Source organism: Bombina bombina, chromosome 2, assembly GCF_027579735.1.
Source record: "Bombina bombina isolate aBomBom1 chromosome 2, aBomBom1.pri, whole genome shotgun sequence".
Taxonomy (NCBI): Eukaryota; Metazoa; Chordata; class Amphibia; order Anura; family Bombinatoridae; genus Bombina; species Bombina bombina.
This window is the reverse complement of record NC_069500.1, coordinates 1,108,124,074-1,108,151,702: the sequence shown is the minus strand read 5'-3', so window position 1 is coordinate 1,108,151,702 and position 27,629 is coordinate 1,108,124,074. Positions and strand designations below refer to the sequence as shown.

General features: G+C 38.2%; 1 protein-coding gene across 1 annotated transcript in view; it reads left to right on the top strand.

Moving 5' to 3' along the window:
* DCHS2 (dachsous cadherin-related 2) overlaps nt 1–27,629 on the top strand; it is a 546,419-nt gene that overhangs the window by 260,921 nt on the left and 257,869 nt on the right. The window contains exon 5 of the mRNA XM_053700224.1: nt 26,142–26,373. Coding sequence (XP_053556199.1) covers nt 26,142–26,373 — 232 coding nt within the window. The remainder of the gene's footprint in view (nt 1–26,141; nt 26,374–27,629) is intronic.

The window sequence follows — 27,629 nt, the reverse complement described above, 5'->3', positions numbered from 1 at the left end:
GACAACAAGTGCACTTGTTATTGGCTTCCAGCTTGCAAGTTCTGTGGTGCTAGAGTTGTTTATGGGCCGACCCTACTTCGGAGCTCTACATGCTAGCGACCATCTTGGATGCCGGCTAGCTCCGCCCCCCGTGACACAGGCTTTTTTAACCTCCCCTATGTAAATTCAAAACACTGGAATGGGTCGCACTTACAGACTGGACTGAGTACACATCCTAAGCCACTGTTAACTCCACAGCCCTGAACACTGACAGACAGCTGCACAGTTTCCAGCAACCCAGGCAGTTAACCCCTGAACAGCCTGGGTGACAGGCCCACAGGGAAGCATTACAAACATTATAAACACAACACACAGAAAACCTGGCACTCACCAGCAGATACTCAGTAATGTTTAAAAGCAAAACTTTGGGAAGTCAGTTACATTTGGCGCCAAAGGATCAAGACCAGGACCATGTCAATGTCTCCCCCTTCCTGGGACCCTAAACCAGCACCCACAAAATGCATACTTTTAAACAAACCAACTGGGAACCTCCCAGGGTAACACATGCTTTTGTAACCTCCACTATGTAAATACAAAACACAGGAATGGACCGTACTCACAGACTGGACTGGTTACACATCCTAAGCCACTGTGAACTCTACAGCCCTGAACACTGACAGACAGCTGCACGGTTACCAGCAACCCAGGCAATTAACCCCTGAACAACCTGGGTGACAGGCCCGCAGGGAAGCATTACAAACATTATAAAAACAACACACAGAAAACCTGGCACTCACCAGCAGATACTCAGTAATGTTTAAAAGCAAAACTGGAAGAAGTCGGTTACATTTGGTGCCAAAGGATCAAGCCCAGGACCACATCAAGGACTCCTCCTTCCTGGGACCCTAAACCAGCACCCACAAAATGCATACTTTCAATCAAACCAACTGGGAACCTCCCAGGGTGACACAGGCTTTTGTAACCTCCCCTATGTAAATACAAAACACAGGAATGGACCGCACTCACAGACTGGACTGGTTACATATCCTAAGCCACTGCTAACTCCACAGCCCTGATCGCTGACAGACAGCTGCACGGTTCCCAGCAATCCAGGCAGTTAACCCCTGAACAGCCTGGGTGACAGGCACGCAGGGAAGCATTACAAACATTATAAACACAATACACAGAAAACACTCGCCAGCGGATACTCAGTAATGTTTAAAAGCAACTTGGCCCTCTACCCACTTGATCCCTATAAATATTACCTTGCATATCATGCCTTTTTTATAGCACTACGGAATCTGTTGGTTCTATACAAATAACTGATGATGATAATAATAATAATAATAATAATAATATATCTATAAGAATAGATATATAGGTATAGGTATTTAAATACACCCACACACACACACACATATATATATATATATATATATACATACATACTGTATATATAAATGTGTTTACAATTTAAAAAAAAAAATCTTTATGTGAAGAACACTGGAATGTGAAATATTAATAACTCCGGTTGATTTAGCGCGAGGGTTAAGTGTTTTTTCTTCTGCGCTCTCTATTAAAGTCTATGGGGAGAATAAGTTAAGGCGGCCCCGATATTCTAAATCCTTTGGTTAGTGAGCATCGGGTAAGTTTGCTTGCGTGCAAACTTTTTACTTTCAATTTGTAATATGCAAGCTACCCAATGGTGAAAAAGGCTTACTTCTAATAAAGTTTACACTCTAGCAAAAGCGCTAAATAGCACGCCACGTGTAATCTATCCCACAATGTCCACAAAGTACATCTATAGCTTTCATTTGTTTTTTACCTGTATACTTCATAAGCATATCTCTGCTAAATATCTGCCCCTAATTGGCCTTAGCAGAGGTGATTATTAAAAGGTGTTTTATATGACTTTATGCATGCTTCAAAAGCTATATATTTAAGAAGAAATCGTTTAACTGTTATATAAATTACGCTGACATCATCCTGACCTTTACTTTCAAAAACTCAAGGGAATTTCTGACAATGTGAATAGAGGTGACAAAGCAGCTCAGAAAATAATCTATGTATAGTTATAGAGCGATAGAATTTGTGAATGTGAGTCATTAAAATGTAATTTGCATGTTACTGAAGGGCAAAGGATATGCAAATATCTAAATATATATTCAAAACATTTGCATGTTGGTTAATGCAGAAAGTCAACACCCAAGTATGAAATATATTCTATTGTATTAGTATGTATTAACTGTAGTCAGGTTGTTGCATCTGTAACATTTAAATAATGGCTTAGCTGTTATTTGCCTAAACATTTTGAATTTGAAATAATTGATCATAAATCATTGTGCTCGGCTTACTAAACGGCAACATATAACTTCAAGGCTATTTTGTAATTGGAATAAAATAATCAGTAGACATTTTATCCAACTGATGTCTGTGCTTTATCAAATAAGTATATCCGTATAACTAATTAATCGACTATGTGGTAGATTTACCATAGGTCGAGCGGATATGAATCTCTATTGCATTTAACATTTAACATTGCACAAGCATTTCCGGTGAAATGTTTGTACAATGCCGCCCCCTGCTCACCAGCGGCCAATCGGCCACTAGCAGGGGGTGTCAATCATCCCGATTGTATTCAATTTCTTACGACCGCTGCTTCTTAACTACCGTTTGAGGTGAGCCTGAAAAGATAGTCAGAGGAAGCAGCATTCGTTGCTTGGTAAATCTACCCCTTTTATTAAATCCCCCCCACACACAGTTATTTTGGTTACTGTATTTAAAACAATACAGTAGTGTGCACATCTGTCTTTTTAAGTGTGATATTATCACTAGACTGGTTATATATTGTCCCTTGATAAACAAAGTATTTGTTTTTAATATAAAAAAAGAAAGAGAGGTGCCAAGTGATAGAGCAGTATTGTCTGGGTGTAACAAGGCACAAATTACAGCCCTTCCCCCAGATAGTAGACTACTCACATACGATGCAGCAGAGATTGCCTGTACGAACAAGCCAGGACTATTAGGAGTCGCCCGACAGAAACCCTAAGGCTGGTGACGTCACAGGGGCTTGACCAATCGCGATGTTAATTCCTCTCGTCCGGTCAGAATGTCAGCTACTCCTGAACTCCCCCGGATACAAGCTTGTGAGTGTCAAGCCAAAGTGATAGACTAGATGGATTGGCGGATTGTCAACGTAGTCAGTTAAACTAAGACTATTGTGCCAGCATAGTTAAAAAGTGGAGCATTTATTAAAACAAAGTTAAAACAACAACAGCAACGCGTTTCTCGGCTGATAGCCATTTCATCAGGCTGTACAAACATGCTCAATTCATCACAATAAATATCCTACGCTGGCCAATCAAAATGTGATCTAAACACACACCTCCTTTTAAAATATGACTGTTAAGATGATGAATCGTAAGCTCACCCACATATTTGATATCATTATATATAGGGTTCATACTAACGTTACAAACTACATTAATGGCCCCATCGACTATATGTACTAATGGGTGGAATAATATTAAAAACATACAATTTAGCTACTAATATATACATATAAAAATATGCAGAGCTAGCTATTAAAATAATATATCGTACATTGACCCTCATATTAGATGTAAATACGTGCATAATCATATGATATGATTATGCACGTATTTACATCTAATTGTAATTTTTTTTTTTATTCTATTGGGCACATACTCACAAGCAGATACTCAGAAGCAGCTGGCTTTTCTCTCCCAGGGTTATATACCTGTTAGATTCCTTGTGGAAAAGTAATGGTGTGTGGGTTAAGCAGGAGTAGGAAGGCTGTATACCCTCTGACCTCAGGTAATGGTGACCTCTAACCCCTGGTAGCGATGACGTCTAACCCCTGGTGATAATACTAGCATGCCTTCAGTTTTATATGATGAGCAACACCAGGGTAATGAACAGTGGCGGCCTCAGACTGCCAGCTAATGTGCTTGCCAACCCTAGGACCTCATACAATGAGTTACAGATACCCATATATGATGTAGTGTGTGTGTCTATCTGTATCTATAAGTGTGTATGTGTGTGTATCTGCATGTATAAGTGTAAGCTGTGTAGTATGTGTGTGTGTGTGTATCTGTATGTATAAATATGTGTGTGTATCTGTATGTATGTGTGTGCTATGTAGTGTGTATCTTCATGTTTAAGTGTATACTATATAGTGTGTGTGTGTGTATCTGTATGTATAAGTGTATGCTATGTAGTGAGTGTGTATCTGCATGTGTAAGTGTATGCTATGTAGTGTGTGTGTATCTGCATGTCTAAGTGTATGCTATGTAGTGTGTTACTATGCATTTTTGCTAACTTTAAAGGCCAGAATCTAGAATATTAATGAGGAAAGCAGAGAGCAGTTTTAAAGAATCTATTATTAAATGTCCAATTAAGATAAAAATATTTAGCACTGTCTCTGCAAAGGCTAATTAAATACAGAGCTCACATAGCTATACCAGTGGTTTGAGCTTGTGTTTGATTTGCTGTCTAAGAGTATTAGAAGATATGACTTTATTTAGAATTTTATATTGCTTTGGTCTTATGATTTTTTAAGCCCCGCCCCGCTCCGCTCCTGCCCACCACATTTAAATTTTTTGCCGCAGGAGGGGGGGTGTCCCTCTTTTTAATTTTGAAATGTTGGGAGGTATGGATAAAGCCAAGTAAGTGAGTGACATGCAAGCTGAAGTGGGAGCCCATATTGCTCTGCTGCTGTCTGCAGTTGCTTCACCACACACTTCAAGTGAACAGAGGCGGAGCACTAAGCAGACTAGGGGTCCGATTTACCAAAGAGCGGACGGACATGATGCAATGTAGCGTATTATGTCTGCCTCACATCGATAAAAGCCGACAGGATACGATGTCGGCATTTATCATTGCACAAGCAGTTCTGATGAACTGCTTGTGCAATGCTGCCCCCTCAGAGGAAGTGGACAAGTTATGGAGCAGCGGTCTTTAGACGGCTGCTTCATACCTACTGTTGCCAGCGAGCCTGAAGGCTCGCGCAGAAACAGGGGCATCAATTCGGCCCCTAGGCATTCATTGAACACAAGGCTTATTGCAGCAGGAAATCCCTACATTATAATGCGCCTAGACACTTCTGTTCCCCTCCCTGCTCATGTCTAATATTAGACTATATGACTGCTACTATGCCACCAACACCTGTTTGATCAGAGAATAAAGGGCTGTCACCTATTTGGCCTTATGTAGATCCACCTCTGGTTCTGACCATGAAAAATACCCATTATCTACTGCATATCTTGTGTTTTGGTTCAATAAGTGCAAAATTGTTTCCCAAATATGTTGCAAAAAAGGTAATCATACTGTGTGCTATTTTGTGAAGCAATTAAAAGTTTGCTAGAGAAAAAAAACACATTCTGCCTACAAAAGAACTAATATTTTTGGGCTGATTAATATTTGTTTCTTTTATAAGAAAGTTAAAAATACCAGTCCTAAATAACAATCTATCTAACTAAAAGATTTTCACTTCTTATTCTCTAGATCCCATAACCAGTTTTGCCTAAATTTCTCTTAAAGAAATATATGTTCGTTATGAAAAACACACCCTTGTGCTCTAAATGACTTCTCAGATATATCTACTGCATAAACAATACTACAACCTTCTATCTCATGTTGTAATTTCTTTGGTCTTAATGTAGTAGACACTTCATTCAAACATTTGAAGGAACAAATGTGCCCAGCATCCATTGCTTTAATCAAATGTTATAACAAAATAGGCATCCCTAGATACCACGAAACATTGTATTTAATTTTATACCTAATAAACACTTCATGCAACCTCTATCATTCATCAGTCATGGACATGCAGAGGTCACAGACTTGTTGATGTAGTGCCAATACATTCGTACAACAAGCAGCTGAAGTGTGCCAATAAAAAACAAATCTCCATTAGCTTCTGTTCAGGTATCTTTCATCAATTTTAAGAAATAGTATTCATACTGACTGGTTTGACAAATTTCATCTCAGTGTGTTGCTTCTGTTCTCAATGGGAACTAGAGATGCAATCAACATATCATTGGTTCACTTTTAGAGTTCTTCATTTGATCAAAACAATAGTAACTTTTCTTTAAAAGAACAGTGCAAAAAAGAACCATATAATAGTAGTAAAACGTTTTTTTGTTAAAATCACTAGAAATCAAGCAATCATCAATACTTTACAAAATTGTATTTTTTTATTTAACAATCATTTAATTGATATTTACATTTTAGTATATATTTCATATGGTCTAGTCTCAGTTTTCAAAATGATCATTTCATAAGGAAAATACTATTCTTACTAGCTTGTTTATTTGCTAAGCTATATTAACAAATGGACCGTGTCAGCGAATAAGAATTATTTGGCAGATATGGGCTTACAATTTTATTTAGCAGGATGAAACATATCTGAAAAATAAATATGCAATTTGTATTGTATAAAGTATACCTCAGCTAGATATTTTGGGCTAGATTACAAGTGGAGCAGTATTTAGCGCTCCTTCTTGAGTGTAAACACCACTAGAAGAAATCTTTTAGTGTGCACGGGTTAGCTTGCATATTAAAAGTTGAAAGTTAAAGGGATAGTCAAGTCTAAAATAAACTTTCATGATTCAAATTGGGCATTTAATTTTAAACAACTTTCCAATTTACTTTTAGCACCATTTTTTCTTTGTTCTCTTGGTATTCTTAGTGGAAAGATAAACCTAGGAGTTGCATATGATAATTTCTTAGATCTTAATCTTTAATCTGAATGCATTTTGACAAATTTTCACCATTAGAGGGCATTAGTTCATGCGTTTCATATAGATAACATTGAGCTCATGCATGGGAAGTTACCTAGGAGTGAGCACTGATTGGCTAAAATGCAAGTTTGTCAAAAGAACTGAAATAAGGGGGCAGTCTGCAGAGGCTTAGATACAAGGTAATTACAGAGGTTAAAATGTGTATTATTATAACTAGGTTGGTTATGCAAAACTGGGGAACGGGTAATAAAGTGATTATCTTTTTAAACAAGAAAAATTCTGGTGTTGACTGTTCCTTTAAACTTTTGCACAATCAAAAATTGACACACGCTAATCTCCCCATAGACTTCAATGGAGAGCGTAAAAGAAAAAAACTAACACTTATCGCTCGCACACTAACCCAAAAGGAGTTATTAATATTTCACCCTCCAATGTTCTTCATATACAGGAAAATTGTATTTTTATTTTAAATACATATTTCTATATATAAATATCTATACAAGTATATCTATTCCTATAGATATAAAGGTAATAAAGGGATTATCTTTTTAAACAAGAAAAATTCTGGTGTTGACTGTTCCTTTAAATTTTTGCACAATCAAAAATTGACACACGCTAATCTCCCCATAGACTTCAATGGAGAGCGTAAAAGAAAAAAAACTAACACTTATCGCTCGCACACTAACCCAAAAGGAGTTATTAATATTTCACCCTCCAATGTTCTTCATATACAGGAAAATTGTATTTTTATTTTAAATACATATTTCTATATATAAATATCTATACAAGTATATCTATTCCTATAGATATAAAGGTAAAGATATATATTTTACATTAACATTATCATATATATAGAAATATATATTAAAAAAAAAAAAAAAATTAACATAAGGATGTTAAATATGCGTAACACTCTTCGGATTTTGTGCCTTAGGTCTAACGAGGTTTTGGGTTAGTGCACATCTATGCAGAATAAGTTATCTTAAGGTGTGTTATTAAAATATTAAATATTGATAAAAATAATATTAATTCTGAATAATTATTATAGATACTGTAAAATATACATATATATTCTATGTATTTTTTAGAATATTTTAGTACATCTATAATAATTATTTATATTTGAACAGATCTTAGCGTGTTGAACATTCACAAGAATAAATGCAGTTTCAAAAAGAGCTGAATCCCACGAGTGGCATTCAGATCCTAACACATCTAATATATATATATACTGTATATAGAAATTGGTATTTAAAATAAAAATACAATTTTCCTGTATGTGTAGAACACTAGAATATGAACTAGTTTCTTTTTTATATTTACAATAAATATACAGTAGAACGCATTACATATTATGGCATTATTATTTAGACACGCACACACACACACATATATATATATATATATATATATAGTTATGTACCATATACATTTGAACCCTTATAAAAATGTTTTATTAATATTTATGTGAATATTTCTCTTGTTAAGTGTATCCAGTCCACGGATCATCCATTACTTGTGGGATATTCTCCTTCCCAACAGGAAGTTGCAAGAGGATCACCCACAGCAGAGCTGCTATATAGCTCCTCCCCTCACTGCCATATCCAGTCATTCTCTTGCAACTCTCAACTAAGATGGAGGTCGTAAGAGGACTGTGGTGTTTTATACTTAGTTTATTTCTTCAATCAAAAGTTTGTTATTTTTAAATGGTACCGGAGTGTACTGTTTATCTCAGGCAGTATTTAGAAGAAGAATCTGCCTGCGTTTTCTATGATCTTAGCAGAAGTAACTAAGATCCTTTGCTGTTCTCACATATTCTGAGGAGTGAGGTAACTTCAGAGGGGGAATAGCGTGCAGGTTTTCCTGTAATAAGGTATGTGCAGTTAAAATATTTTTCTAGGGATGGAATTTGCTAGAAAATGCTGCTGATACCGAAGTAATGTAAGTAAAGCCTTAAATGCAGTGATAGCGACTGGTATCAGGCTTATTAATAGAGATACATACTCTTATAAAAGTGTATTTTAAAACGTTTGCTGGCATGTTTAATCATTTTTTACATATGTTTGGTGATAAAACTTATTGGGGCCTAGTTTTTTCCACATGGCTGGCTTGAATTTTGCCTAGAAACAGTTCCCTGAGGCTTCCCACTGTTGTAATATGAGTGGGAGGGGCCTATTTTGGCATTTTTTTGCACAGCAAAAATTACAGACACAGACATCCAGCTTCTTCCTGCATGATCCAGGACTTCTCTGAAGGGCTCAAAAGGCTTCAAAAGTCGTATTGAGGGAGGTAAAAAGCCACAGTAGAGCTGTGGCAGTTGTTGTGACTGTTTACAAAACGTTTTTGTCATTTGTTATTCCGTTTTTGGTATTAAGGGGTTAATCATCCATTTGCAAGTGAGTGCAATGCTCTGCTAACTTATTACATACAGTGTAAAAATTTCGTTAGTGTAACTGCATTTTTTCACTGTTATTTCAAAATTTGGGAAAATTTGTGTTTCTTAAAGGCGCAGTAACGTTTTTTATATTGCTTGTAAACTTGTTTTAAAGTGTTTTCCAAGCTTGCTAGTCTCATTGCTAGTCTGTTTAAACATGTCTGACACAGAGGAACCTACTTGTTCATTATGTTTGAAAGCCATGGTGGAGCCCCATAGGAGAATGTGTACTAAATGTATTGATTTCACCTTAAACAGTAAAGATCAGTCTTTATCTATAAAAGAATTATCACCAGAGGGTTCTGTCGAGGGGGAAGTTATGCCGACTAACTCTCCCCACGTGTCAGACCCTTCGCCTCCCGCTCAGGGGACGCACGCTAATATGGTGCCAATTACATCAGGGACGCCCATAGCGATTACCTTGCAGGACATGGCTGCAATCATGAATAATACCCTGTCAGAGGTATTATCTAGATTGCCTGAATTAAGAGGCAAGCGCGATAGCTCTGGGTTTAGGAGAGATACAGAGCGCGCAAATGCTGTTAGAGCCATGTCTGATACTGCGTCACAGTATGCAGAACATGAGGACGGAGAGCTTCAGTCTGTGGGTGACATCTCTGACTCGGGGAAACCTGATTCAGAGATTTCTTATTTTAAATTTAAGCTTGAGAACCTCCGTGTATTGCTTGGGGAGGTATTAGCTGCTCTGAATGACTGTAACACAGTTGCAATTCCAGAGAAATTTTGTAGGCTGGATAGATACTATGCGGTGCCGGTGTGTACTGCCGTTTTTCCTATACCTAAAAGGCTTACAGAAATTATTAGCAAGGAGTGGGATAGACCCGGTGTGCCCTTTTCCCCACCTCCTATATTTAGAAAAATGTTTCCAATAGACGCCACTACACGGGACTTATGGCAGACGGTCCCTAAGGTGGAGGGAGCAGTTTCTACTTTAGCAAAGCGTACCACTATCCCGGTTGAGGACAGTTGTGCTTTTTCAGATCCAATGGATAAAAAATTGGAGGGTTACCTTAAGAAAATGTTTATTCAACAAGGTTTTATTTTACAGCCCCTTGCATGCATTGCGCCTGTCACTGCTGCGGCTGCATTCTGGTTTGAGGCCCTGGAAGAGGCCATCCAGACAGCTCCATTGAATGAAATTATTGACAAGCTTAGAACGCTTAAGCTAGCTAACTCATTTGTTTCTGATGCCATTGTTCATTTGACTAAATTTAAGCGCTATGGCTTAAATCCTGGTCAGCTGACGTGACTTCAAAGTCTAAATTACTCAACATTCCTTTCAAGGGGCAGACCTTATTCAGGCCTGGCTTGAAGGAAATTATTGCTGACATTACTGGAGGCAAGGGTCATACCCTTCCTCAGGACAGGGCCAAATCAAAGGCCAAACAGTCTAATTTTCATGCCTTTCGAAATTTCAAGGCAGGAGCAGCATCAACTTCCTCCGCTTCAAAACAAGAGGGAACTGTTGCTCACTCCAGACAGGCCTGGAAACCTTTGACTGGGGGTGGAGAGGGAAAGGAAGTGGGTTATAATTCTTAGATTCAGGGGCTAAATCACCTTGTATAATACTTATAGTCACAGAATTCCAGAACCTTATGCAATAATATACATGAAAATGTACAAAAATGTGTGCAGAGAGATTTGCAACACGAAAGGAAAGACTGCAGGTTACTGGATTATATAATAATTCGACCCACTAAAGATTAAGGTCAGACAATTAAAGATAAATAAATATGTGAATAAAGTCATACAAACATGCTCATTTATACTAAATAACTTTATTGGAGAAAAATATTATAAAGTCCGACTGGACTCATACTCATGCACACACACACATACAATTAAAACTAGCTGAAACTCAGATATATTGGTTGGTATATCAAATAGCACTCTAAAAATCAAAATTTATTTACTGTCAAGGGATCTTGACTGTTATAGTATTTTAATAATAATCCCTGGCAGTATGTAATTGGCTATAGACAGCAAGAGAAAATATCTGCTGAATTAGTTAGTCCTCCATAAGAGCAGGCCTGCACAAAGAGGAATAAGCAAAACACTGTGTAATTTGATGTGCTGGGTATTAGTGCATTGATTAGCTGTCCCTGCACAAACTTAAATATATAAGTGTTTTATTCACAAACTGAGTGAAGGTTGCGCTATAATTGTTATTCGCAGTATTATTACTGGTAATTGTAAGGTTTTGAGTATATAGGGCCCATTGATATTAGGTATAAACCTTAAATTCAAAAATAAGATGTAGTGAATGCCTTTTATTTAAATAACCAGTGTAGCAATTGCTGTGTGTTACCTGCTGCTCGGGATGAATGTGTTGAAATAGAATAGTTTAAATGGATATTATTTGCTACAAGCTAAAATACGTTGCCGCAAATGTATCCAGTGTATCAAATGGTCACTAAAGATAATAGGGCTAGAGATATACAAAATTCCCCAGTATCCAGACAAGCCGATCACTGTTGATCATGTGATTTTAAACAAGTGCAGTGTTAGTTTACAGAGTATGTATTTTTTACATACATAACATTGGAGTCTCAGATATCTATATATGGTAAAATGTCTAAATTCATTAGCATAACGCTTATCAATCCACCAGTTTTTATCTGAGTCACAAATGTAAATTAGCAGCTTGCATAATAGTGCTATATCAGCTAGTCTGAATGCTATGTAGTTAAGCCACCTAGATAACGTAAGCTTTTGGAATAGAAATATGCTCCCTGCTATTAGCAGGAGAAGTACCACAGAAATGCTCTGACTCGATTACAAAAAGTCACTGGTCTAATTGAATCTATAAATGGCATAAATAAGTCATACAGGGATCACCATTGAAACTGTCCCATTACAAACGCCTAACAATAATAAGTAGAAAATGAGGAAGGACTAAACTACCAAAAGGTCTCTTCTATAGCGGAGACCTGATTACTTTTAACTGTCTGTAGGTATTCAGCGTATATTGAGAGTGCTAAGGCTGAGTCAGCAAATTAAAAATAGAGGTTCAATAACCCCGTGTTTGTGCCCCTGACGCGCGTTTCACATTACGCTTCCTCAGAGGGGTACGCGCCGGCCGGACGGAGCGGGTAATGTTGGAATCTAGAACCCGCCTACGTGTTCTAATTGGTTCACCAAAAAGGCGCTATGTAACTTTTCATTGGTCAATATTCACAGTGTGACAAATAGGATTTCGAAGAGCACATTTACATAGTGAGCTGACAGATTCTCATTTGCGAGCTGGATTGTCAATAGATTTTAAAGGGCAAGAGCTAGTGTATCTGTCAAATACTTATAATCACGCATCGAGAGAAAAAAAAAAAAGGAAGTATTAAGTGCACTACGAATGGTGCATGTTTCCATCATTTTGTCGTTTGCACCAAAATGTGATACTTGTGATATATATCTCTGTTTGTAATATGATTTATTGACCAAAACATACAAGTCATTTAACAGATATAACATTTAAGTCATCTGTATCTGCTTGATACTGTACTGTACTGTAGGTTAATTTATGAAACTTTCAATATAAATTATATGGATACTAAAATGAACAAAAATAATAATTCAAAAAAAGTGAGATATTATTATCTACTATTGGTTATCCAAGTGTCTAAACATTATGTCACTGCTATATTGATCATAATAAAAATTCATATTTGAAGACATTTTCTGTATTTAATAGTACAGCATATGATGAATACACAGTGATTAGATGATTCCTAAATTGTCCTTAATACAGGATAAATAAATCCACTGTAAAGTTAGGGGACTAAATAGTGCAAATATAATATGAAATTGTGAAACTACTAAAAAAGTGAGCAAAGAGAAAAAAAGGGGAATAAAGGGGGTGTGATACTCTCTATAATAAAAAAGTATGAGTGAACATTTATTAAATTCCACAAAGAGTGTGTTTGGACAACATATACATTACATTTACAGGTAGGGAATATTACTGCAAAGTGATAGTGTAAATAAATAAAAAATATATAGAATAATATTTACTGTGAAGTGAATATGTGAAATCTTATTACGTAAAGAATAGAAGTTATGTTGAATAAATGTATTGCTTGTAAATACAAACCTAACCAGTCCTGGAACAAGGGCAAGCAGGCCAGAAAGCCTGCTGCTGCCCCCAAGACAGCATGAAGGAACGGCCCCCTATCCGGAAACGGATCTAGTGGGGGGCAGACTTTCTCTCTTCGCCCAGGCGTGGGCAAGAGATGTTCAGGATCCCTGGGCGTTGGAGATCATATCTCAGGGATATCTTCTGGACTTCAAAGCTCCTCCTCCACAAGGGAGATTTCATCTTTCAAGGTTATCAGCAAACCAGATAAAGAAAGAGGCATTCCTAAGCTGTGTGCAAGACCTCCTAGTAATGGGAGTGATCCATCCAGGTCCGCGGACAGAACAAGGACAGGGATTTTATTCAAATCTGTTTGTGGTTCCCAAGAAAGAGGGAACCTTCAGACCAATCTTGGATCTAAAGATCTTAAACAAATTCCTCAGAGTTCCATCATTCAAAATGGAAACTATTCGGACCATCCTACCCATGATCCAAGAGGGTCAGTACATGACCACAGTGGACTTAAAGGATGCCTACCTTCACATACCGATTCACAAAGATCATCATCGGTTCCTAAGGTTTGCCTTTCTAGACAGGCATTACCAATTTGTAGCTCTTCCCTTCGGGTTGGCCACTGCCCCGAGAATTTTTACAAAGATTCTGGGCTCACTTCTGGCGGTTCTAAGACCGCGAGGCATAGCGGTGGCTCCGTATCTAGACGATATCCTGATACAGGCGTCAAGCTTTCAAATTGCCAAGTCTCATACAGAGATAGTTCTGGCATTTCTGAGGTCGCATGGGTGGAAAGTGAACGTGGAAAAGAGTTCTCTATCTCCACTCACAAGAGTCTCCTTCCTAGGGACTCTTATAGATTCTGTAGAGATGAAAATTTACCTGACGTAGTCCAGGTTATCAAAATTTCTAAATGCTTGCCGTGTCCTTCATTCCATTCCACGCCCGTCAGTGGCTCAGTGCATGGAAGTAATCGGCTTAATGGTAGCGGCAATGGACATAGTGCCATTTGCGCGCCTGCATCTCAGACCACTGCAATTATGCATGCTAAGTCAGTGGAATGGGGATTACTCAGATTTGTCCCCTCTACTAAATCTGGATCAAGAGACCAGAGATTCTCTTCTCTGGTGGCTTTCTCGGGTCCATCTGTCCAAGGGTATGACCTTTTGCAGGCCAGATTGGACGATTGTAACAACAGATGCCAGCCTTCTAGGTTGGGGCGCAGTCTGGAACTCCCTGAAGGCTCAGGGATCGTGGACTCAGGAGGAGAAACTCCTCCCAATAAATATTCTGGAGTTAAGAGCAATATTCTATGCTCTTCTAGCTTGGCCTCAGTTAGCAACACTGAGGTTCATCAGATTTCAGTTGGACAACATCATGACTGTGGCTTACATCAACCATCAAGGGGGAACCAAGAGTTCCCTAGCGATGTTAGAAGTCTCAAAGATAATTCGCTGGGCAGAGTCTCACTCTTGCCACCTGTCAGCAATCCACATCCCAGGCGTAGAGAACTGGGAGGCGGATTTTCTAAGTCGTCAGACTTTTCATCCGGGGGAGTGGGAACTCCATCCGGAGGTGTTTGCTCAACTGGTCCATCGTTGGGGCAAACCAGAACTGGATCTCATGGTGTCTCGCCAGAACGCCAAGCTTCCTTGTTACGGATTCAGGTCCAGGGACCCGGGAGCAACGCTGATAGATGCTCTAGCAGCTCCTTGGTTCTTCAACCTGGCCTATGTGTTTCCACCGTTTCCTCTGCTCCCTCGACTGATTGCCAAAATCAAACAGGAGAGAGCATCGGTGATTCTGATAGCGCCTGCGTGGCCACGCAGGACCTGGTATGCAGACCTAGTGGACATGTCATCTCTTCCACCATGGACTCTGCCTCTGAGGCAGGACCTTCTAATACAAGGTCCATTCAATCATCCAAATCTAATTACTCTGAGACTGACTGCATGGAGATTGAACGCTTGATTCTATCAAGCGTGGCTTCTCCAAGTCAGTCTTTGATACCTTAATACAGGCTCGGAAGCCTGTCACCAGGAAAATCTACCATAAGATATGGCGTAAATATCTTTATTGGTGTGAATCCAAGAGTTACTCATGGAGTAAGGTTAGGATTCCTAGGATATTGTCCTTTCTCCAAGGGGGTTTGGACAAAGGTTTATCAGCTAGTTCTTTAAAAGGACAGATCTCTGCTCTGTCTATTCTTTTGCACAAGCGTCTGGCAGAAGTTCCAGACGTCCAGGCATTTTGTCAGGCTTTGGTTAGGATTAAGCCTGTGTTTAAAACTGTTGCTCCCCCGTGGAGCTTAAACTTGGTTCTTAAAGTTCTTCAGGGAGTTCCGTTTGAACCCCTTCATTCCATTGATATTAAACTTTTATCTTGGAAAGTTCTGTTTTTGATGGCTATTTCCTCGGCTCGAAGAGTCTCTGAGTTATCTGCCTTACATTGTGATTCTCCTTATCTGATTTTTCATTCAGACAAGGTAGTTCTGCGTACCAAACCTGGGTTTTTACCTAAGGTGGTTTCTAACAGGAATATCAATCAAGAGATTGTTGTTCCATCATTGTGTCCTAATCCTTCTTCAAAGAAGGAACGTCTTTTGCATAATCTGGACGTAGTCCGTGCCTTGAAGTTTTACTTACAGGCTACTAAAGATTTTTGTCAAACATCTGCCCTGTTTGTCGTTTACTCTGGACATAGGAGAGGTCCTTTTGGCTTCGGAGCATAATACGCTTAGCCTATGAGACTGCTGGACAGCAGCCCCCTGAAAGGATTACAGCTCATTCTACTAGAGCTGTGGCTTCCACCTGGGCCTTTAAAAATGAGGCCTCTGTTGAACAGATTTGCAAGGCTGCGACTTGGTCTTCGCTTCACACCTTTTCAAAATTTTACAAATTTGACACTTTTGCTTCTTCGGAGGCTGTTTTTGGGAGAAAGGTTCTACAGGCAGTGGTTCCTTCCGTTTTAAGTTCCTGCCTTGTCCCTCCCATCATCCGTGTACTTTAGCTTTGGTATTGGTATCCCACAAGTAATGGATGATCCGTGGACTGGATACACTTAACAAGAGAAAACATAATTTATGCTTACCTGATAAATTTATTTCTCTTGTAGTGTATCCAGTCCACGGCCCGCCCTGTCCTTTTAAGGCAGGTCTAAATTCTAATTAAACTACAGTCACCCCTGCACCCTATAGTTTCTCCTTTCTCGTCTTGTTTCGGTCGAATGACTGAATATGGCAGTGAGGGGAGGAGCTATATAGCAGCTCTGCTGTGGGTGATCCTCTTGCAACTTCCTGTTGGGAAGGAGAATATCCCACAAGTAATGGATGATCCGTGGACTGGATACACTACAAGAGAAATAAATTTATCAGGTAAGCATAAATTATGTTTTTTTATCAGATAGTGTTTATTATATGAGTGTTTTTAAATGTATTTATTTTGTGTTTGGTGCAACTTTTTTTTTATCTCTAACCCTTTACTCAAGGTGTTCAGTCATGCTTACCTGAGGCGTGTTAAATTCGATTGCGTTTGAGTGAACACTTTTACTTTCAACTTGTAATAAGCGTGCAAATTAATGTGCCCGCGATATTCTAATATAATGTCCATAAACAACTGCTTATCATTCAAAACTGATGTGTTCTACTTTACTTTTCACAAAACAAAAGTGTGTGGTACATATTGCTAAAAACTTGCTTGTAGTTGTTTTCTAATCCTTTGAATTAGGTGTGCCCTATTTCTTTACCAGTCTTTTATTGATCTATCTAATCAACTATAGAAACAGTAAAGTTAAAATAAAACTTTCATGATTCAGACAGAGCATGTTATACCAATTTACAACCAAGATAGGCTCAGTTGCAGCAATACACTACTAATAGCTAGCTGCTTATTGGTGGTTTCACATATATGCCTCTTGTCGATGGCTCACCTGATGTGTTTGGCTAGCTCCCATCCTTTCCTTCACTATCTATCTATCTATCTATCTATCTATCTATCTATCTATCTATCTATCTATCTATTTCTTATATAAAATAAATACATATTTAATCAATTAACAATAATGTTGTGATCCTTGCATTGACCATTATTTTATTATTTTGTATACACCACTCCTGCATAGATATTGATTGCAATAGCAAAGAAATACCTGTGAAATGAGCCTAATAGATTTGTTTAAAAAAATGAAATACAGGATACATACATTTTTTTGTATGATTTAAAAATGTTCTTGTTTGAACAAAAAATAGTGAAAAGGTATTTTTGTGCTGATTCAAGGCTCTAGCTGCTCCACTGATAGGATTTATCTGTAGTTCCAGTGATCTGCATTGAACTCCGTGTCAAACCTTATCATTAAAGGTGACTGAGGTACCTTAAAAGGTAGATCAGTATTCCAAAAATTCTCTAGAGCCCTGAAGCAATGTTAATTTCCTGGTAATTATACTGGACGTAGGATTGTCAGGGATCAATAGAAAATATGTATTTTTATGCACAAGGTGATATGGGGATCCTCATGTTTTTGTTTTTTTATGGCTGTGATGATAATTATTTTGAGGGTCAGATCAATTTGTACCTTTTCTTCAATTTTTTTGCTCTGGCATGGCAGATTGATGATAATTATTCTGTCTCCTCCCTTGCCTATGAGAAGTTTCTTAATTTAACTAGTTCTTCATAAGATCCCCAATTTTTGGTTTAAGTGGACATTCCTTTACCAAGCACTAAAATCAATACCTTGGGTCCTGTATTTCTATGGTAAAAGTTATATTGAAGTTAGATAAAGTTGTTTCTATAAAAGTGGTAGTGCTAGGGCTGTCCGCCTCCACAGAGCAGCAGTGCTGCCGGATGTATAGGACCCTGGGATAGTTTTATGCCATTGTTTATACTGGTTGTCATAGCAACTGATGAGATTGCGCATAACACGTGTGTAAAGATAATAGGTAATTTCATGGAACTGCAATTCTCAAAACCTGAAAAGACTAAAATAGGCGGTTATCAGATGACTTGGTTCTTAAAATATATAGATAACAAGAAGTCACCTTTGAAAGGTCAGTATAAAGGGAATGTAATTAAAATTAAATGTTCTTCACAATACGAGAAATTAGTAAAAGAGAATTTAAAAATTAAAAGGGAAAGCAGCAATCCGAAAGAGAAGAAAATTACTTAAATAACTGTCGGCTAGATTACGAGTTTTGCGTTATGAACGGCTCGGTAATAACTTGCAAGTTATTGCCACCGCTCACCTTTAATAGCGCTGCTATTACAGGTTTTCCAAAAACCTGCGTTAGCGGACAATATGGTTGTGTTGAGCACCATACCGCACTCAAATACCAGCGCTGCTTTGAGCTGGTTTTACGTGCTCGTGCACGATTTCCCCATAGACATCAATGGGGAGAGCCAGCTAAAAAAAAGCCTAATACCTGCAATAAAAAACCAATTGATTCCTATGGGGGAAAAAAATGTATGTTTACACCTAACACCCTAACATAAACCCTAAGTCTAAACACCCCTAATCTGCCACCTCCGAAGTCGCCGCCACCTACATTACACTTATTAACCCCTAATCTGCCGCCCCCAATGTCACCACCACCTACATAAATTTATTAACCCCTAATCTGCCGCCCCCAATGTCGCCGCCACCGACATAGTTTATTAACCCCTAATTTGCCACCCCCAACGTCGCCGCCTCCTACATAAATTTATTAAACCCTAATCTGCCGCCCCCAACGTCGCCGTCGCAACTATACTAAAGTTATTAACCCCTAAACCTCTAGCCTCCCACATCACTAACACTAAATAAACATATTAACCCCTAACCCTAAGTCTAACCCTAACCCTAACACCCCTAACTTAAATATAATTAAAATAAACCAAAATAAAAATTACTATCATTAACTAAATAATTCCTATTTAAAACTAAATATTTACCTATAAAATAAACCCTACGCTAGCTACAATATGACTAAAGATGTTGGGGGCGGCAGATTAGGGGTTTATAATATTAAACTAGTATTTGTGATGCGGGAGTGCAGCGGTTTAGGGGTTAATATGTTTATTATAGTGGCGGTGATGTCCGGAGCGGCAGATTATGGGTTAATATTTTTATTATAGTGTTTGCGATGCTGGAGGGCCTCGGTTTAGGGGTTGATAGGTAGTTTATGGGTGTTAGCGTACTTTGTAACACTTTAGTTATGAGTTTTATGCTACAGCTTTGTAGCGCAAAACCCATAACTACTGACTTTAGATGGCGGAACAAATCTTGTCGGTATAGGCTGTACCGCTAACTTTTTGGCCTCCCAGGCAAAACTCATTATGCCAGCGCTATGGAAGTCCCATTGAAAAAGGTGCGGTAGTTACGTTGCGTTACGGCCAAAAAGGTGTGCGGTACAGCTATACCTACAAGTCTAGAAATAGCAGCGGTAGTGAAAAAGCAGCGTTATGAGCCATAATGCAAAACTCGTAATCTGGCCGTGTATTTACAAAATCTTCCAGATGAGAACGATATAAAGCCAGAACAATAGGAACAGGTTGCAAGGGGAAATCGTAGGAAAATATGGGGACATGAATAAGAATTATAGGAATGGCTTGATATGGAAAATGGTACATCATAATTTTGGACCCTTAAGAAAGAAAGTAGAATGGAAGAGGACACTATCAAAGATAAATCCAGGATGATATCCAACATGCTGTTTATATTTTAAAAAAAGTCCCCTATATTGACATAAAAGTACAATAAGAACAGGTTTTGGAGAGAATATGTTCAGAGCTTGATCCTTAACATAATAGGTGTAATTCACATGCTTGCATGCACACCCACCCACAAACACACCCACTTGCATGCACATACACACCCACTTGCATGGACACACGCACACTTGTATGCACACACACCCACTTGCATACACACACACTTGCACACACACACACACTCACTTGCATGCACACACATACACACACTTGCATGCACACACACACACACTTGCATGCACATATACCCACTGGCAAGCACACACACACTTGCATGCACATTCACACACTCTCATACACACATGCACACATACTCACATGCTGACACACAATCATCTACTCAAATGTATGCTTTGCCTAAATTACAAAAGAAAATGTTTGACTTGATATCCCTTTAACATTGAGTATACAGTATATGTGTATCCATCTATCTATCTATCTATCTATCTATCTATCTATCCGTCTATCTGTCTATCCATCTATATATCTATCTATCTATCTATAATAACAAAGCCTCTGTATTTAGCATTTCACCATTTTCACGCTCATCCATCACTTTATTAGTTACACCTATACAATTGCTTGGTAACACAAATTGCTAATCAGCCAATCACATGGCATCAACTCAATGTATTTAGGCATCTAGATGTGGTGAAGATGACTTGCTGATCTGAGTAGTTTAAAAACTGCTGATCTACTGGGATTTCCCCGCACAACCATCTCTAGGGTTTACAGAGAATGGTCCAAAAAAGAGAAAATATCCAGTTAGCAGCAGTTATGTGGAAGAAAATGCCTTGTTGATGTCAGAGGTCCGGGTAGAATGGGCAGACTGGTTCAAGATGATAGAAATGCAACAGTAACTCAAATAACCAATTATTACAACCAAGGTATGCAGAATACCATCTCTGAATGCACATCACGTTGAACCTTAAAGGGCCACTGTAAGTAAATATTTTCTATGCCTGTTACTAACTAACTACCCCAAATACGCTTTTTATCAATAGCATTTCATTAACATATCTCTACCGTATAGCAGAAATCTTGTCTGCAAATGTAATTGTTTTCCAAACCCACTCAGTGGGTATCCTTTGCTCTGTACCAATCCGTTTACAATACCTAGGTTTCAAAATGGCGCTTTAAACACAAAGTTATTGGTTTAAGTATTTAGAACATGCAGTGCTGAAAATAGTGGGCAGGATAACGTGACATCATCGGCAAATGAAAGATATAACTTTTAGAACGTTATGAAACTTTGTTTTGGAGAAAATATAGGTCAGTAGGTTTTAATTAATGTTTATTAACTTTAATATGTTAGTTGTTTAGCTTAAAAATTATAACAGAAAGTAATCCTTTAAAGTAGATGGGCTACAGCAGCAGAAGACCACACTGGCTGCCACTCCTGTCAGCTAATAACAGGAAACTGAGGCTACAATTCGCACAGGCTCACCAAAATTGGACCATAGAAGAGTGGAAAAACGTTGCCTGATGAGTCTCAATTTCAGCTGCAACATTCAGATAGTAGGGTAAGAATTTGGCGTAAACAATATGAAAGCATGGATCCATCTTGCCTTGTATCAACAGTTCAGGCTGGTGGTGGTGGTGTATTGGTGTGTGGGAGATTTTCTTCAACACTTTGAGCCCATTAGTACCAGTTGAGCATTGTAAAAATGCCAAGGCCTACCTGAGTATTGTTGCTGACCATGTCCATCCCTTTATAACTACAATGTACCCATCATCTGAAGGGTACTTCCAGCAGGATAATGCACCATGTCACAAAGCTCAAATAATCTCAAACTGGTTTCTTGAACATGATAATGAGTTCACTGTACTCCAATGGCCTCCTCAGTCACCAGATCTCAATCCAATAGAGCACCTTTGGGATGTGGTGGAATTGGAGCCGACAAACCTGCAGCAACTGCGTGATGCTATCATGTCAATATGGACCAAAATGTCAGAAGAATGTTTCCAACACCTTGTTAAATCTATGCCACAAATAATTAAGGCAGTTCTGAAGGCAAAAGGGGGTCCAACCTGGTACTAGCAAGGTGTACCTAATAAAGTGACCGGTGAGTGTATATTTAAATATAAACATTCTTGGATTGTTAAAAACATTTATTTCCACTAAACAGTAGTGATGTTTTGGGGCCAACATGCTCCTTCATTTGACCAGATATTCTGTATATCGCATTGTTAGTAGAAGATAACATCAAAATAGAGAAAATTAAAATTTGTTTGATAAGTTTTACATGCAATGAGAAAAGTCAACAGGTGAGTTGCATTATCTCAAAAATATTCTTATGACTAAATACAGAGAATAACATTGTGTAAACACCCTCTCATTCTTCTGTCTGATGTATAGGCTTACACACCCTCTCCTTCTTATCTCTGATGTATAGGCTTACACACATTCTCCTTCTTCTGTCTGATGTATAGGCTTACACACCCTCTCCTTCTTCTGTCTGATGTATAGGCGTAGACAACTTCTCCTTCTTCTGTTTGATGTATAGGCTTACACACCCTCTCCTTCTTCTGTCTGATGTATAGGCTTACACACCCTCTTCTTCTTCTGTCTGATGTATAGGCTTACACACCCTCTCCTTCTTCTGTCTGATGTATAGGCTTACACGCCCTCTCCTTCTTCTGTCTGATATATAGGCTTACACACCCTCTCCTTCTTCTGTCTGATGTATAGGCTTACACACCCTCTCCTACTTTTGTCTGATGTATAGACTTACACACCCTCTCCTTCTTATGTTTGATGTAAAGGCTTACACACCCTCTCCTTCTTCTGTCTGATGTATAGGCTTACACACCCTCTCCTACTTCTGTCTGATTTATAGGCTTACACATCCTCTCCTTCTTATGTTTGATGTATAGGCTTACACACCCTCTCCTTCTTTTGCCTGATGTATAGGCTTACACACCCTCTCCTTCTTCTGTCTGATGTATAGGCTTATACACCCTCTCCTTCTGTCTGATGTATAGGCTTACACACCCTCTCCTTCTTATGTTTGATGTATAGGCTTACACACCCTCTCCTTCTTCTGTCTGATGTATAGGCTTACACACTCTCTCCTACTTCTGTCTGATGTATAGGCTTACACACCCTCTCCTACTTCTGTCTGATGTATAGGCTTACACACCCTCTCCTACTTCTGTCTGATGTATAGGCTTACACACCCTCTGCTTCTTATGTTTGATGTAAAGGCTTACACACCCTCTCCTTCTTTTGCCTGATGTATAGGCTTACACACCCTCTCCTTCTTATATTTGATGTATAGTCTCACACACCCTCTCCTTCTTATGTTTGATGTATAGGCTCACACACTCTCTCCTTCTTTTGCCTGATGTATAGGCTTACACACCCTCTCCTTCTTCTGTCTGATGTATAGGTTTACACGCCCTCTCCTTCTTCTGTCTGATGTATAGGCTTACACACCCTCTCCTTCTTCTGTCTGATGTATAGGCTCACACACCCTCTCCTTCTATTGTTTGATGTATAGGCTTACACACCCTCTCCTTCTTTTGCCTGATGTATAGGCTTACACACCCTCTCCTTCTTCTGTCTGATGTATAGGCTTACACACCATCTCCTTCTTCTGTCTGATGTATAGGCTTACACACCCGCTTCTACTTCTGTCTGATGTATAGGCTTACACACCCTCTCCTTCTTATGTTTGATGTATAGGCTTACACACCCTCTCCTTCTTTTGCCTGATGTATAGGCTTACACACCCTCTCCTTCTTATGTTTGATGTATAGGCTCACACACCCTCTCCTTCTTTTGCCTGATGTATAGGCTTACACACCCTCTCCTTCTTCTGTCTGATATATAGGCTTACACACCCTCTTCTTCTTTTGCCTGATGTATAGGCTTACACACCCTCTCCTACTTCTGTCTGATGTATAGGCTTACACACCCTTTCCTTCTTATGTTTGATGTATAGGCTTACACACCCTCTCCTTCTTCTGTCTGATGTATAGGCTTACACACCCTCTCCTTCTTCTGTCTGATGTATGGGCTCACACACTCTCTCCTTCTTCTGTCTGATGTATAGGCTTACACACCCTCTCCTTCTTCTGTCTGATGTATAGGCTTACACACCCTCTCCTTCTTCTGTCTGATGTATAGGCTTACACACCCTCTCCTTCTTCTGTCTGATGTATAGGCTCACACACTCTCTCCTTCTTCTGTCTGATGTATAGGCTTACACACCCTCTACTTCTTCTGTCTAATGTATAGGCTTACACACCCTCTCCTTCTTCTGTCTGATGTATAGGCTTACACACCCTCTCCTTATTCTGTCTGATGTATAGGCTTACACACCCTCTCCTTTTGTCTGATGTATAGTCTTACACACCCTCACCTTCTGGCACAGCTAGTTTTATATCACAGTTCAAGCTTGTGCCACACTGACAAGCTCCCTATTTTACCTAAGTGCAGAAAGCATCTGGTTGCATCTGGAAGTCCATAAAGGGTCTAAAGCCTGAAAAGCAAAGAGCTGCAAAAAACTTGGCACATTTGTAAAGAGTGCAAATTAAAATATAAATGTTAATGTCTTAACTTTCTCTATAGTAGTATGTCTGCTAGCAGGATTTCAAGTGTTTCAAGTATAGCACAAGATTCCTGTGAGCTTACGTTTTTTGTTTGACAAGTGACGGTCCTGTCCTGCACTGCAGCAGATTTTTATAATTAATTGTCTTAGTAAAGCAGCTGCTAAATGATGTAACTTTGCAGGCAGTTTACATCTCACATCTTAACAACCTTATTGAGCAATAGGAAAATGTGGTTCTGGGCTACAATGCATGAAGAAGAGAATTTTGTCTCCAATAAAATACTGTTCTCCCTTCAGTTTATATGTTATCCAGAGGAACCCATACTCTAAAGTGTATAAGAGCTTTATAGTTTTACACATTGGTTCCATGGGCCGGATTCTATAAAGCTCTCTGGGCTTGTGAGATTCTAAAAGAACTCTATTCAATACTATGAAGCCCCAGTTCTAATTCTATAAAGGCAGTTTTTACCTTGAGAACAGAGTGTTTCCCAAATGGGTGTGTCCCAAATGGGTGTGTCCCCTGCATTTAAGTATGTGAAGGCGGTGCATATATTACAGTAGGGCTCACAAAAAATATATATATATAAACAATTAAGTTAAATATTGAAATAAAAATAGGCAATAAAAAATATATTGTTTAATCTCATTAATATCATAACAAAATTGTTCTTTAAAAATAGAATATTATGAAAACAATTCATATTGAAATTGTACATAAAAAGAAACTATTTAGGGTGCACCGTAGAAATCATAATACAACTACATTGCACTGCACATGCAAAAAATACTGTGAAATTCTAATTTGTAATACAAAATTCAAAGCCTGTTATATTCCTTATTGTAAAATTTGTTTCCCCGTCTCTCCTATTGGGCTGAACAGGGACAAAATTTCTCCTCCAAATCTGCCATATTCTGTAAAAATGTTCTCGCTGTTTTTTCTCGTAAACTGAAAAGGTGGTGAGATTGTGTCAAAGTACTCAAGACACTTACTTAAGATTACTCTAATAGAAAAACACATATATACAAAAAGAGAGGTGATGGTTAGATACTATACTCTAAAAGCAGAGTAATCTGATTTGCATTGGCTGGAGGATTTTTTTTGTAAAGTGCGCCCCCTGCTCCCTGCTAACTTCCCTCTCCCTAGCAAAGTTTTTCACTCCAGGGAGCTCTATTACTTTCTATGGGAGACATCTCACAACTTGCAGGGAAAGACTCTTTTATTTATAAAATTCACTGAGGGGTCCCATGTCTTTAATTAGAAAATGGATGTTTAAATATTTGCATGTATAGCCATCTTACTTTTTTCTGATTGAGAACAATTTACCCTTAATATAATTCTAAATAAACATATTTACAGTATTTAACAACTGAAAATGTTACCTGTTTTCTACTGTAGAATTTGATCAGCTTATGACCTGAATAACAATCAAAGTGACATTAACACACAAAGAGTGATGGTTTACACAAAATGTGAACAACGCACAGCATTAGTAAATCATTGAGTAAGTTAATTATGTGAATATACTTTTATATGTGTATTAATAATATGTATTATTTGTTTTACAGGGAGGTTTAAGTGCACAAGCTTTTGTACGAATTGAAATTGAAGACATCAATGATAATGCACCTACATTTGATCCTGTGACATACATGACAAGTCTTAGTAGCCACACGCAGCCGGGGACAGAGATCATTAATGTCATGGCTACTGATAAAGATGAAGGAGTGTTTGGGGAATTGACCTATGAAATAATTCCAGGAGACCTCTCTTCTTTATTTACAATTGACCCATCAACAGGTACAGTTTGATTTATTTCTGGCTTACAAGGAGCTGCAGATCCATATTTTGTAAGCCTTAAAGGGACACGAATGTCAAAAAGTAAACTTTCATGATTCAGATTTTAACAGACTTATTTTTGTTTACTTCTGTTATCAAACATATGCCTCTTACTTACTAGACATTATCAGTTAGCTCCCAGTATTGCATTGCTGCTCTATAGCTGGATTTAACTATGTGTTTCACCTCCTTTGCAAGTAGTTAAACACATCTGCTATCAAAAGTACAATAATAAAATGCTCTAACATATTACAGCATTTGCTTTTCACAAAATGTGTCCATGTAAGCGCTTACATATATGGCTATTAAATACACAAATGTCTAGTGGCAAAGGGTCAGAATTAGGTAAGTCTGCAGAGTCATTTTTCTGCTGTTCTGACTCCCAGAGGGCTCTTTAAGTTGTGGCTACCTTGTTTCCTACTCACTAGTATATCCCAATCACACATTTTAAGTTCATTTTTTTTCTTGGGGCCACAAAAGCTATGGCACACATTTATAGTTCTAATTTTTCCCAGGGGCCGAAAAAACTAGTGCAGAGTGACGCCAGGACACTGTATCTCATTTAGAAGATTAATGCAAACTTTTCTTATATTTGAAGTAGCATATTTAGTTCATACCGTTTATGTGTTTGGTGATGTTTATTATGGTTTTTTTGTTTGTTGTTTTTATAATTAAGCACATTGCTGTATATATCATAGTAGAAATTAAAGTATCATGATTTTTTAGGTACAGAAGAATGTTCCCAGAGAATGTTGTATTTTTATATTTTCTTTTATGGAACTTTTCTTCTTCTGTGAGTTATAATTTATGACTGGGAATTTATATCTTGACAGCACATCTCATGCTACAGATTATGATTCATATCTGTGAGGCTGATAATTGAATGTCATTTCATTAGAGCTATAAAGAGAAAAGGAATAACAATACCGTTCCACCAATAGTTAGCAGAGTCCAGAAAAACTAAAATATATCTCTAATGAACCAAAAATATCTTATAGTTTAACTCATTAGGATGATTTGTCAAGAGAAGTATTTTAATGAAATGAAGAATTTGAGCTTTGGCTTTTTTGACTCCACCCTTGAGTGCCCTTGTATCTTGTTGTGAGATAGACAAGACAGAGGTTAATCACTTCAATGTTACATAATCCCCAGCACAGTAACTTGTTATTTAAAAAATCCAATACTATATCCTCTTTACTAATGTATTACTTATAAAA